The 14,409-nt window shown below is 39.0% G+C and overlaps 1 protein-coding gene across 1 annotated transcript; it reads right to left on the bottom strand.

The window, feature by feature from the left end:
* Positions 1-4,131: 4,131 nt before the first annotated feature.
* Positions 4,132-13,514, bottom strand: gda (guanine deaminase). Its single transcript, XM_015972380.3, has 14 exons — positions 13,329-13,514; positions 12,691-12,779; positions 12,392-12,563; positions 11,990-12,077; positions 10,051-10,156; positions 7,412-7,439; positions 7,186-7,293; positions 6,969-7,076; positions 6,784-6,881; positions 6,639-6,706; positions 6,335-6,481; positions 5,172-5,290; positions 5,066-5,093; positions 4,132-4,637 (listed from the first exon to the last, which is right to left on the bottom strand). Exons 1-14 carry the CDS (start codon positions 13,455-13,457, stop codon positions 4,570-4,572), a joined length of 1,356 nt encoding a protein of 451 aa, XP_015827866.1. The 5' UTR covers positions 13,458-13,514; the 3' UTR covers positions 4,132-4,569.
* Between the last annotated feature and the right edge of the window lie 895 nt (positions 13,515-14,409).

Genomic DNA, 14,409 nt, shown 5'->3' on the forward strand with positions numbered 1-14,409 from the left:
CATTCCAGACCTATTCCAGTTGGAAGACAATAGTGACAGTTTCTTTGCTGTGCCCAAGTATAACCATGCTGACCTTGTCTCCTTGCAGAGGAAAGATCCAACCATTGGCCGAGTCATTCAGCTGCTTATGACTGACAATAAACCGCCAACTGATACTATTGCAGAACCCCCGGTGGTTCTTAACCTTTTGAGAGAGTGGAAACGGTTTGAGTTTCAAAATGATTTACTGTACCGGAGACGCCAATTAGGACCAGAGACATCATTGCAGTTAGTCTTGCCTGATTCATTACGTTCAACAGTCATGCAAAGCCTACATGATGATATGGGGCATCTTGGGGTTGAACGTACGACAGATCTCATTCGGTCCCGTTTTTACTGGCCAAGAATGGCTAGTGATATCGAAATCAAAGTTAAAACTTGCGAAAGATGTATCCGTCGGAAGGCCCTCCCTGACAAAGCTGCTCCAATGGTGAGTATTACCACCACCAGACCTATGGAGTTAGTTTGCATGGATTTTCTCTCCATAGAACCAGACAGTAAGAACACTAAAGATGTCTTAGTGATTACAGACCATTTTACAAAGTATGCAGTGTCCATCCCAACCAAAGATCAGAAAGCCACCACCGTCGCGAAGAACCTGTGGGAACATTTTTTAGTCCACTACGGGTTTCCTGAGCGTCTTCATAGTGATCAGGGACGGGATTTCAAATCACGTACAATCAAGGAACTTTGTTCTTTACTTGGTATCCGTAAAGTCAGAACGAGCCCTTATCACCCTCGTGGCAACCCCGTTGAACGGTACAATCGTACATTACTCAGCATGTTGGGAACTTTACAAGCCACTGAGAAACATCACTGGCGCGATTTTGTAAAACCACTTACTCACTCGTACAATTGTACAAAAAATGACGTGACGGGATACTCTCCCTACGAGCTAATGTTCGGTAGGCAGCCTCGGTTGCCTATAGATATTGCCTTTGGGTTACCGCATTTGAACAAGCCCTCTATAACTCATTCTCAGTATGTTAAAGAACTGAAGAGTCATCTGGAACAGAGTTATGACATTGTCATAAAAAACTCTCAAAAAACAGCGAGGAAGAACAAAGAACGGTTCGACAGAAACATTCGTGAGTCCACACTAGGTGTGGGAGATCGTGTTTTAGTCCGAAATCTTCGCTTAAGAGAAAAGCATAAATTAGCAGACAAATGGGAGCAAACAGTGTATATAGTTCTCAAACAGATGGAAAACTTGCCAGTATACACTGTAAAACCAGAGAACGGAGAAGGACCCAACAGAACACTCCACAGAGATCTTTTACTGCCTTGTGGTTTTCTCTCTTCATTAGAAAATGAAACAGAACGCGTTACGAAACCTAGCAGACCTCATACAAGACAGAGTTCAGCCTTAGAACCTTACCCAGATGAGCCACTTGACGAAGAGGTAGATGAGTTTTATTACTCTGATCTTCCACAAGTGCTAAACCGACCATCCTATCAAATAGCGGTCACCTTGCCAAATAGGGAACTCATAGCAGATTCAGGACCGGTAAATAATATTCAACAACAAAACACACTATCCTTACACACAGGGGATCGCAAGGAACCAACCTTAGCTGGTAATGAAAATGCTGAATTGTCCTTACTTGACAAAGGCATCAACACCGAAACATTCTTACCTGACAGAATGAGTGAAACTGCGACATTCTTACCTGAAAAAACAAAAAAAAACGAAGTATACTTACCTGACGTAGAAACGGGGGATGAAACTAACACACACCTACCTCAATTGGATGGTGTCCTAAAGTCGCAGCAACGTGATGTAAGTTTTGAACCCATCATACACGATCAGACACATACATCTGAAAAGACCAAAGTCTTAGAGAATAGCTCATCAGCTCTGTCGGAAACAGAGAGCTCACTTCGTCCTGTCTCAGTTGAGAATCAAACCGAAACGGATGAGCATGATACTGTGCAACCAGAGATGTATGTCAGGAGATCTGAACGAAGTAGTCAGCCTCCTCAAAGACTAACTTACTCTCAATTGGGCAATCCACTAGTGACCGTAGTTAAGTCCCTTTTCCAAGGACTTAATAAAGCTTTTATTGACTCTCTTACTCAAGAAGTTGTGTACCCCGTAGAAACAATGCACAGGGACGTGCATGATATTTAATGGGGGAGGATGTAACCCAGAAGCTAGAACCTTAATGAGGTATTAACTAATTGGCTTACTAATATGATCCATCCTCAATTTAGATAAAATATAAAATATAAATTAAGGAAATTAACAATACTAATTAATAGATATCTAATTAACTAATAGATAATTTCATAATGAATTATTGGAAGGGTGAATAACTAAAATAACGAGTTTAATATTAAACATCGGTTAAAACAAGAATCTTGAACATCCCTAACAGAAACAGAAGAGGAAAGCTGTATACTATTGGTCCAGGTGGGAATCTGAAATTTCATTGGCTGAGAGAAATAAGTCCCGCCTCCGCGAAATAAAACCGTGCGACGCAGCTGAGCGAGAGGAGAGACAAACGGCTGTGCAGCACGCAGATACAGAAAGCAAAGACTGAGCGGTTAGAGAGAGAGAGAGAGAGAGAAAAAAAAAAAACAACGGTCGAGGCCGTGAAGAACCCTGATTTGGGTGCCGCATAGATAGAGGGAGAGGCGGACTTGACTCCTTCTAATAAGAGCTAGGAACTTGGAACCAACGCGGTGAGTAAAGAAAAAAGAAGAGAAAAAGCTAACGATGCAACTTAAAAAAAAAAAAAGGAAACTTAAATAGCTTATCAAATTAATTCCATTCTTATAGATTTGTGTGGAGATGACAGAGTGAACCAATCCTCTGTAGGAGGGAACCGTTGGAGCGCGTTGGTGAGTGAATGAGATTAAATTCAGTAAATTATTAAATTCAAAAAGCTAATTACAGCAACCGAGGTGACAGCAGTGGGCTGCTAGACGTTAGATCCCAGGAGTTAACATCTCAAACTACCAGTTAACGGTGGTAGGGCATATAGGAGTTAACGGCTCAAACCGCCAGTTAACGGCGGTAGGGCATATGGGATTCCCAGGAGTTAACGGCTCAAACCGCCAGTTAATGGTGGTACGGCCTAGATGTACAAGGTCCTCAGGGGCGTTATAGCTAACGCCATAGAATTAGCAATGCGTCCCTTAACCAAACATTTAATAATAAAAAAAAAATAGATAAATAAAAATAAATAAAAGCTAACTGATTAGGGAGGAATTATTTTACAAAGGTGGACCAAAGGACCAGAATTTATATTTTGTTGAATTTTGTTATAGAACATTTTATTTATTTATTTATTTATTTATTTATTTATTTATTTATTGTGTTACAGATATACAAGGTGTCACAATGCTGTATAGAAACACAACTAAATGTATCCTTGTTGTCATGAATGTATTTCTTGTTGAATAGTGTAGAGTAATAGAATCTAACTGAGCCTATTGAGCTGAACAATTGTTGTCATATGTAATTATATTTCCAGAGCTACTGAGAATTATTTTAATAGACAATCAAATTGATGTTATGTTAGTTGAACTGTGAACCCAAACATGATTGGCTATGCCAATAGAGTGAAGCATTTGTTTAAGTCTGTAAGACTTTATGCTGTGATGTGACGAGAAGGGTCGATGCCAACTCGCTAACAGTCCTGTTGTTTACAGGCTGGGTTTTTTTTTTTTCCTTGGGTTTGATCCCGACTCCTATGATCACTCACTTGGAACGAGAACTGGATTTCTTCCTGACGAGGGAGATGGCGAGCCTTAACCACTGAACGAACCAGGACATCTCAAGTAACTGAAGAGCAGACTGCTCTCTTCTGTGAACAATCTCAACGGTGTGGTAGGAAAAAATCGCACCACCGGACTGACTTTCACCCCAAGCGTGGGGATTTGACTTGACGCCGGCTGACTTGTGACTCATATGATCAAATCTCATACCGACCATTTTACTATTGTCGATTGTTTTCATCTGTTTTTGTGTGTTATCTTTATGTGTTATATTTCCCATTATTATTAAAATTTAGTATATAAACCGTTTCATGCTATACCCGTGACTCCAGTCATTCTTAAACAACCTCCAATTCTCCCCGAACCTAATTATTGGCCCATTTGTTTATTTTTTCTTTTAATTATCTTATTGTATCCTGTAATCCGGTTACACTAGCATTTGGTTTGTAGCTACTACAAAGATCACTGACACATGGGTTTCTAAAGCTTATGCAAACAGAAAAATCTGGCATGTAGGTGAATAAAAAATATAAAAAGCATAAATTTGGCACAATCATTTGAGAAAATTACAAACTTCACGATACTCAAAGTCCCTTTTGTCCAAATGAAATGTCCAACATTCCTGGATGGTTTGACCTACACTAAAGTGCATCTATTCTTCTCTCTTTCAGATCAAAAGCATTTAGATTTCTTGTTATTCATCAACGTTTGTGCAAAAATACATTTCATAAAGTTAGGAAGAGCTTTGTTGTTTGTCTAATTTATCGGAGGCTCTTTGAAGCGGTTTCAGAGATGATTTCATTATTTTCACAAATCAGTGAATGGCACCACCTTCCTCCCAGCTACAAACACCTCCATGATGTTGCGATCGTCGCCTGTCAGAATAGAAAGGTAAATATCAGGAGAAAACCTTCTGGATATAGACAAAAAACCAATAAAAACCAATGAATCCAAAGCGTGGGAGTGCAGTAGGTCAGGAGGAAAGGGTTGTCAGTCAGACGGTTGTAGGATTAATCTTAGATTCTGGCTCCTGGTAGAGAAGGCTGCTGTTGTGTCCTTGGGCAAGACACCCACCTTGTCTGCTGGTGGTGGTCAGAGGGACCGGTGGCACCAGTGGCAGCCTCGCCTCTGCTAGTGTACCCTAGAGCAGCTGTGGCTACATTGTAGCTCATCACTACCTGGGTGTAAATGTGTGTGTGTGTGCATGGGTGAATGACTGCTTGTGTTGTAAAGTGCATTGGGGGGTTCTAGGACTCTAGAAGGAGCTAAATCAAATACAGGACATTTACCATTCAAAACTCACCTAGATTCAAGAACTTTTCCAAAAGATTCTGTAATTAAAATGATAAAAAGTGAATAAATCATGTTCTTATTTTGACTTGTGTTAAATAAAGACAGTGCCTAATTACCTTTGGTCTATCAGACTGGATCAGGTCTATGGGTCCACCGGGAGCTGCCACATTAACCCTTAGGGCATCAAAATCTTTCCCCACTTCAAAGTTCCCTGTGTGGTCATCCAGAGACAAGGCTACAAACAGAAGTGTCATCAGAAAAACTAGAGATCGACTGAAATGGGTTTTGCTGATACTGATAACGATATGTAGAGGCCACGGTGGCCGATACGTGCTGCCGATTTTTGTGGCTGATATCTAGAAGTTTTGCACTTCAAAAGCAAGCTAAAATTTCACCAGTAACAACCGTGGATGCAAATGCACCATTTCTGAACCTGAATCGTGTTTGAATTCTGAATTTAACCAACTCTTGAATTTTTATTTTGTGGATTGCTCAGTAATAAAACAAAACATTTAACCAAAGTTAATCAATAAACTGAAAAAGTAATAAATATAAAAAATGTCAGCTGATGATGATGTTTTGTAGCATTTATTAAGCAGGTGTTTTTTGGGAATGTACTAAATGTTAACTCAAATATATTCAGCTGCAGCACAGGGCTGTCTGTGAATGTGCCTGACTTTAAATCCCCTTTACTAAAGAGGAATATCGACTTATGGGATATAGTAAAGAATGGCTAATATCGGCCTGATATACCAACTTAGTAGGGATGTGTATTTGTGAAATTCTGGTGATACGATACGTATCACGATACAATATATCACAATATATTGCTATACATTGAGTCAGACATTATTAGCAATTTTCTTTACTGCACTTTTAACATGAGGTATAATAACAGAGGGATGTACATTTTAATGGTGTAAACAAAACCTATCGCATACTGCTGCCAACTAGCGGTCAGTATTTGAATTGCACCAAAAGAAAAGAAAATACACAAATGTTTGCATGTAAATTCTTCCAAAAATTAGATGCATGGCTTTTGAATATCGATATAATATCACAGCAAAAAATATTGCGATATTTTGCCAAACTGATATTTCCTTACATCCCTACAGCTTATCATTAATAAAAATGGTTAAGATTCTCATTGTGGATCATAGCAGAGCCTATGTTTATGCCAAAATAAGGATTTGGAAAGACCAGAGACCTGTATCCATGACAACAAGACTAGCTGAAGACTTGAATATTTCAAATATTCGAAATGATTCTTGTGTGTTACCCTGACTGCCTCCCAGTGTGGCCAGTCTGAACACTTCCTCGAAGGTGAGCGTGTTGTGTTCTGGATTCTGGATCGTTAGGACTTTGGACGCATCCAGAGCTTTTCTCACAGCATCGAGCATAGAAGAGGAGTAGCCCCCCGCCACATCTGATGCACCACCACAGACGCGTTAAAAACAAAGATGCACACAGTCACAGTTACAGGTAAAGAAATAACTTACTTTCTACCTTTTAATGCATTCCTCTAAGACAAACACCTTCGCTGCAGTGAATTAACAACAGAACTGGATGAACTTCTAACCCACCTGTACCCAGCCCACACTTCACTTTGTGATTCAGGACGTTGCGGACATTTAACACCCCGCTGCACAACCTGGATGAGGTGAAGAACACAGCATAACTTTAACTTGCTTCAAAGATTTTTGAACGCAGCTCTGAGTAGAAACTTACGAAAAGTTGGAATTGGGACAGTGGGACAAAGAAGTTCCTGTCTCTCTGAACAGAACCAGCTCTTTGTCACTGAGATGGCAGCCATGGGCCATCACTGTCTGTGAATCATCAACATCAGGAGTTAATATCTGTCCTTCACATGTTTTAACCAAAAAAAAAAAAATTCTCCAACTGTGCGTCCAGACCTTCTCGGTGAGAAGATTGGACTTGTGATACACATCCGTGTAGGACTCTGAATCAGGAAACAGCTCCTTTACAAGCTTCACTTCCTCAGTGTTTTCACTGATGTGACTCTAATTAGGAAGTAAAAATCACTTTTTAACTGAGAATTTTGAAATAATGCCGTGGTATAAGGAAATGTGTCATAAGCTATCTCCTCTTTTGGTTGGGTAGTGAGCTCACCTGAATGTGCAGGTTGTTATTTTTAGCTATCGCTCCCAGCTGCGTGAGCAAAGCTTCAGAGCAGGATGGAGCGAAGCGTGGCGTCACCACCGGCTTCACTAAAGGGTACTACCACCACCAGCATCCCCAAAATAACAACAAAAATGGAGAAAAGCAAACATTTCTGACAGGTTTCTTCTTAGGTTTTGTTTCTCATTCCACTCCTGATTGTATCAAACTTTGTTACCTTTTGGTTCAAGAGCTCTTTGATGAACCTAAAGGGAAGAAAATATTATTTATTTATTTATTTAGCACAGCTGCATTTACAAGCTACAAATTAAAACAACACGTTTCTGCAGGACACTTTGCATTGCATAATTTAAAGGTGCATTGTGTAAGAATGAAGTAAGAATGACATCCTGTAGTCAAATGCAGTTACTGCAGCCAATTTTCCAAACACACGAGTCACTTTCTCACTTCTGTTCATTTCATGGCTGTTGCCAGCTACGGATCAGCGCGAGAAGGCTCTAGATGACGGGCAACGAGTCCTACACAGTAAGTTATAATATCGAGTTGTTGGTAATTGAAAAAGTAGCTTGGGATATTTTTAGAGCCAACTATTTGTTTCTAATTCACTGTTAACATTGTTAGCTCAATGTTAGCCTTTAGCCTTTTCATCCAATATTAGGATCAAACAAAAAGATGCCGTGGCCTTTTAGGATTACAAGAAATCCTTTCTGGGTCACCCCTGTTACTGGCTCAGGTTCTTAATACACTAAACAAAAATATAAACACACTTTTTTTTATTTTTTTGCTCCCATTTTTCATGAGCTGAACTCAAACATCTGAAACTATTTCTACATGCACAAACCCCCCATGACTCAAATATTGTTCTGAAATCTGTCTACATGTGTGTTAGTGAGCGCTTTTCCTTTACCAAGATAATCCATCCCACCTCACAGGTGTGGTATATCAAAAGGCTGATTAGACAGCATGAATAATGTACAGGAGTGCCTTAGATTGCCCACAATAAAAGGACACCCTGAAATGTGCAGTTTGATCAAACCACACAATGCCACAGATGTTGCAGCCTTTGAGGGAGTATGCAATTGGCATGCTGAGTGCAGGAATGTCTACCAGAGCTGTTGCCCGTGAAATTATTTCTCTACCAAAAGCCGTCTCCAAAGGCGTTTTAGAGAATTTGGCAGTACATCCAACCGGCCTCACAACCGTAGACCACATGTGACCACACCAGCCTAGGACCTTCACATCCAGCATGTTCACCTCCAGGATCACTGAGACCAGCCACCGAGACAGCTGCAGCAACAATCATTTTGCAAAATCAGAGAATGTCCGGTCGCCAACTATATTTCAAACAAAAGTAATCATGGGCTGTAAATTTCACTTTTGTGAACAGAACCAGCTGAGATGATAAACTGGAGTGATGCAGCGCTCCAGGAGCTTCTCTATGTTAGAGCTGGAGGTCAGATCACCAGAGACTGCACAGGGACTGTGAAGGACAGACACCTTTAGGATTGGTTTGTTAAAAAAAACTTAATGAGCGCAGCTTTGATCACATTAAAAAGCTACTGCTACTGCTGCATTTACCAGCCGGTGGTGAACTACAAATGCCGGTGCAGATTCAACAACTCACAGATTATAACCAAATACTACGTTCCTCTTCGGCCATTTTGAAAGAAAAAAAAAACTGGCAACCCCTCCAGCCAGAAGGAAATCTGTTTTGATTTAACCTTCCTTCCAACATGATTGAGACATTAGACTGAATGTTTACATATTTTATCTTTAAAGGTTGAATATGGAGCATTTAAAATAAAAAGCTATATTTTAAATGAATAATACCTCCATGGGACATTTAGAGGTGTGCAGAATGAACAGTTTTTCCTTTAAAAACTATATAAAAAAAGAATATTCAAATTTTAAGTCTGTCGAGCACAACACTGGGTTTGTGTTTACATGTACCAGCCACTAGAGGCCACTGTTGTGCTAAAAAGTCCACTCAGCAAGGCGAGGCTGGGACTGTTTAAAACGGCGGACTTGATGAGTCAAGCAGCTGATTCTGAGCCCAGAAGATGTTCTAACATTAAAAACTGTTGTAAAATAAACTTATTAGTAGAAATTAGTCCTTACTCTGTATGATTGTCACATGGTGCTGGTTCGTCACTTAACATGTTAGCAGTGAACCAACACCCCAACGGCTGGAAAATGTTTTCTGTTGTTGAACTACCACCTCTAAACACTAGATGTCACCATTTTCCATATTCAACCTTTAAGGTTTGTTCAAAATCAGACCAAAATCAGACTCACCTAATGTGATAGCAGCATTTAAGTTTAGTTAGTTGAACAGATTTTGAAAAGTAAAGCGATAAATAAAAAAATGCATAAATATAAATGTGACCAAATCTGTAATTGGTGCACTGGGACAACGGATTGACCCTCATCTTAAATGTGAAAAATGCTATACAGCTCACTGCAGGAAAACATCCAGCAGTGGAGGTCAATGGGATACCCTGGACAGGCTGCAAGTTCATTATAGGATAACAACTTCATAAACCAAAATAAGCAGGCGACATGAAAAGTAAGACAGCCGTCATTAGGTTTATTATAGGATAAAGGATTATTAGAGAAAAACAGTCTGCACCTACACCATAACAAATAATAAATTTAAAAAACACAAAACTATTTAACAACTCAAATAAATGAATTTTCGCAAAATGTCAACAAAATGTAATTTTAGGAGTAGTCGGGCTCCTTTGTCTTCTTTTTAGATTAGAATACATTTTAGCAGTTTGACTTGTTTATGTATGGGAAAAAGCTAATTATTCCCATGATATATTTATTTATTTATACATACATTCAGTTACTCACCGGTAGGTTTCATTCTCAGACTCCTGAGAGGTTTCTTTGTAATGTTTTACAGAACTGTTCCTGTCCATACACACCTTCCCCACCAGGGCACGCTGTCCGAAGTCATCTGTACAAATGCACACAGCTAAATTTCAACAACATGAATGGATAATAGTGAGTGGAATGCAGTGGGGCCCCCACCCTGGAGCAAACCTCCACATCCTGCACCCTCAGGAGAACCAAGGCCTTCTCTGGTGACCACCCCTGTTTACCCTGCTACCCTCAGGAAGATGCTGCAGGTCAGTCAGCTTCTTAAATAGGGGCATCAGAAATGCAAATACTCCCCGACACACACATCATGCATGAACAAACTGCACACATTTTTTATGCCCCTTTTTATCATGATTGAATAGAGACATCAGTGTGTTGCTTCCTCTTTGTGTTTTTGTCTTTGTATCTGTTTTTAAACAGACTCATGAGTTTAGTCTCAGTGGGAGCACCTCCAGATATGGTAATAAAGGACTATTTTATTCCATTTGATTCTTTACATTGCATTTTATAATGGTAATTTAGCCAGTTGCGATTATTTGAAGCCCCTAACATATAAGTCTGGTCAACCTCTCATGCTCCTATCAGCCTTTTTTAACTAACAACCTCAAATTCAGTCATGTTTTTTGGAGGATAGGGGTGACATGAGCATTTCATTTATGTTTGTTTACAACTTTATTCATTTATAGGAAGGATAACTGACCCATAGCAAACCAGATTACAGGTTTGCTGCTGCATTTCTTGTCATTTTCTGTTTGAGCTTGTCTTTAGTTGCATTTATAGCAGGTCTATGGTGGGGTTATGTGGACTTATTTGTATACTTCTGTAGATAATCATGACAAACTGTAAAACAATGTTGGAAAATTACACAGTCAAATGTTTCAAATGCAGGTTTATAGGAAATAAACAGCTTAACCTTGATGTCAGAAACAAAAACAATTATGATTTCAATAAAGCTGCCAATAAACTTCCCTTTTGGTATGTAAATTATTAACTCATGACAGTACTTCTCTACCAACAGCTGTTTTTAAGTTAGCTTATTGTTTTGTTGACACAGTCTGAATCATAAATTGGATAAATAATCCACCTCGTCTTAAGTACCCGATAGGCCATCAAACAGCTGACATCAGCTGTGGACTTGTTGTGTTTTTAATAAACCATGTAATGAGCAGGCTACTGGATGTCTGGCAGTACAAAGTTAAGGGTTCAGTGACCACGATTACATAAAATGACCGAGTGAGGCTGCAAAACCTCATGTACGATTCCGCGTTTTCACCGTTACTCATTTATGTGAGCCTGCGTTCGGCGTTATGCAACAAGACAGTGAGATGATAAGAACAAGGCATAAAGGTAAAAGGCTGCTCTGCTTTTCAGCACATTTCTGCTGAGTCCAGAGGAACAGTTGGTAAAAATAAAATAAAGCTCAAATATCTGATATGTTCCTCTTTCAGAATCAAGCCAAACATGTGACGGCTTGATCACATTTTTATCTGCTGATCTAAAGGATTTCGGGCATGACATCATCAATTTCCCTCTGGGATTAATAAAGTATTTTTTGAATTGAATTGAATAATCCCATGAATAGAAAGAGCATTTTTGTGTTAAGTCAGCTAAAGAGGATAGATTTTCTTGTTCTGCAAGATGAGAAGTTATGCAAAAAAAAAAAAAACATCCAAAACAATCAACTTGATTTTAATGGAAAATGTATGTTTAGCTAAAAAAAAAGAAAAGGTGGGGTATAGATGCTGCAGTCATGCAAATTAGGAGAAAAGTCAGCTTTCTGCTGTGAATCAATCCTGAATCATGAGCTCAAATATGCTGTTTAACGAAATGTTATTCTTGTTTTCTGCATTGAAAGGCTGATTTGAATTACAGTGTTTCCCTGTGCATGTGTGCGTGTGCAACTTCGTACGTGCAATCCTCCCCAGCAGAAGAGAAGAATCCGTGTGAATAGTAGCAAAGTAACAGGCTGTAGTTGTTCCATTTCTTAGGGTTCTTTTCTGTAAAACACAAGCTTACATTACAGGAAGACCACTTCATTTCAAACTTTAACCCTCCCACTGTCTTTATGGGTGACCCGCGAGGAAAGTTGACCATTGAGCAGGATTGATGGTTTATCCCTTGAGGTCCATGTGGCAGGGGTGAGGTGGTGCTCACTCCTCCCCCCTGCCACATGGACCCAAGGGATAAACCATCAACCATGCTCAATGGCCACCTTTCCTCGTGGGGTCACACCCATTAAGACAGTGGGAGGGTTAAACCAATGGTGTCACTAAATTGTGAACTTGGGGTAAAAATTCTGCATCCTGCTCACCACTACTTGTGTGTAGACGTTATGGGCAAACTGTAAGTCCTTGAAACGGGACTCCACAGGAAAGGTGTAGGTGTTGAGCCACTGCAGCAAAGGCATGTCTAGGGCTGTGCCAGCATAGCTGTACTGGGAGGCATGAATGTGTGTGTCCACCATCCCAGGCATGAAGAACTCACTGTAACACAGCAAAAAAACAAAAACAAAAAAAAAAGGTGTGTAAATGTGTTTATTTGTCTCATAAGGATTTAATTAAGTTAATCTCTGACTTGACCCGTCTAGTGTGTCATAATTCATTCTCTTACTGATCCTCCAGTTGGATGACTTTAGATGGACTGAATCCAAAGGTCTGAGACAAATCCTGTAACTCTCCTCCTTTGTCAATAAAAGCAATCTGATGACAGAAAGAGGTAATTAGATGTATTTATAACATGTGTCAAGCTTTTAACCAGAAAACCTCACCCTCTTCCTGTATTGATATTTACCAAAAAGTTCCTGTATTTCTGCATTCTGTTATAATTTTATTCAATAGGTTTATTTTACAACACCTAACAAAAATGTAAGAAGGTTTTTTTTTTGTCTAAAGTGGATATATATAAATGTCACAAGGACTGTCACATATAAAGAAAATCATATATATAAATTAAAACATTTCTTTTTATGTTTTATGTTAAATAATAACACTAACCTGTTTGTCTGGGTTACATAATGAATAAATTGTTTTTCTTTAGTAAAGAATAGTTTCACGGAAATTGCTGAATGAGAATTTATTATAATAAAAGCGCAAATGATCAAGTCACCGGGAAACAACTCAAGATAAAATATTATAAGTTTATAACTTTTCATTGCCTTCGTTTTATCAGATCATTTATTCAGTTGTCAATTTGAAAAAGAAAACATAAACTGTAAATAAACCCGATCAAATTAGAGGAGTTTGTCAAACCTTTCCTCGGGTGTCCACTCCCAGGAGCGCATCTTCTAGGATCTGGAGCGGTGTCTGAGGCGTCGAGTGGACAAATGTCCCCCTGTAGACAAACGCAACAGCGGAGCAGGACCTGACGGAGGAGTCCATTACTACAGCAGTGTGATATGTTGCGGTGAGATACCTGCTGCAATAAAACGCGGCTTTTATCTTCCTGATCACCGTCCACTAGAGGGCGCCTCCACCTGACCGCAGAGCCGGTACGCAGCCAATCAGATTAGAGGATGGGTGAGGTGTGTGTGTGTGTGTGTGTGTGTGTGTGCGCGCGCGAGCAGAAAAGGTACGCCAAGTTCACAGATGAAATGAAAACAGCTTAAAACCAAAACACAGCTTTACACTAATCTTCATGTTGTATCAAAAAACATGTTCATTTTTATTTTTAAGGCCCATTAATTTTTTTTGTTTATGAAATAAGCAGTTTTTATTTCCAGAACTTATTTACAAACTCACGAGTTAACAAGAAAACATTAATGACTGAAATTACAAGATTATTATTAAGCATCATGTGTAAAAACACATGATGTTTCAGTCATGAGTGTTTCAAAGTGATGAGAACCTCCATGACTAACACACGCCACGATGATGAAAAAAAACGGATAAAGTTCGTTCTTGATTTTATCAGGATCACATGACAGATGAAAACATGAATTCTTTAAGATGACATCATACAAGAAAATAAACATTTTATGGACTCAGGTCAGGATGAGAAAAAAGGCTGTCAGAACAACTGAAATAAGGCTTAATAACATGGAAAATAAAGAAATAATGTTATTACTTAACATTTATTTATAATTTAATATAATCCTGTGGTGAAATTGTGATATTTTCTTTTGTTTTTAATATGCTTTTAGATTAATGTAATGATGCTAAATTGGTGATTTTGATGTTTAATATTGTTGTGTTTCAAAACACCGAGGTGTTATCGTTTTTTTTTTTAGATTTAACTAATTAAAAAATATATTGCAACAAATAAGCCCAGTACAAAGGGATATGTACCCTACAGGAATCTATCGTTTTACTACCCAAAAGTGTTCAAAGCTTT

Source organism: Nothobranchius furzeri, chromosome 17, assembly GCF_043380555.1.
Source record: "Nothobranchius furzeri strain GRZ-AD chromosome 17, NfurGRZ-RIMD1, whole genome shotgun sequence".
Classification (NCBI taxonomy): Eukaryota; Metazoa; Chordata; class Actinopteri; order Cyprinodontiformes; family Nothobranchiidae; genus Nothobranchius; species Nothobranchius furzeri.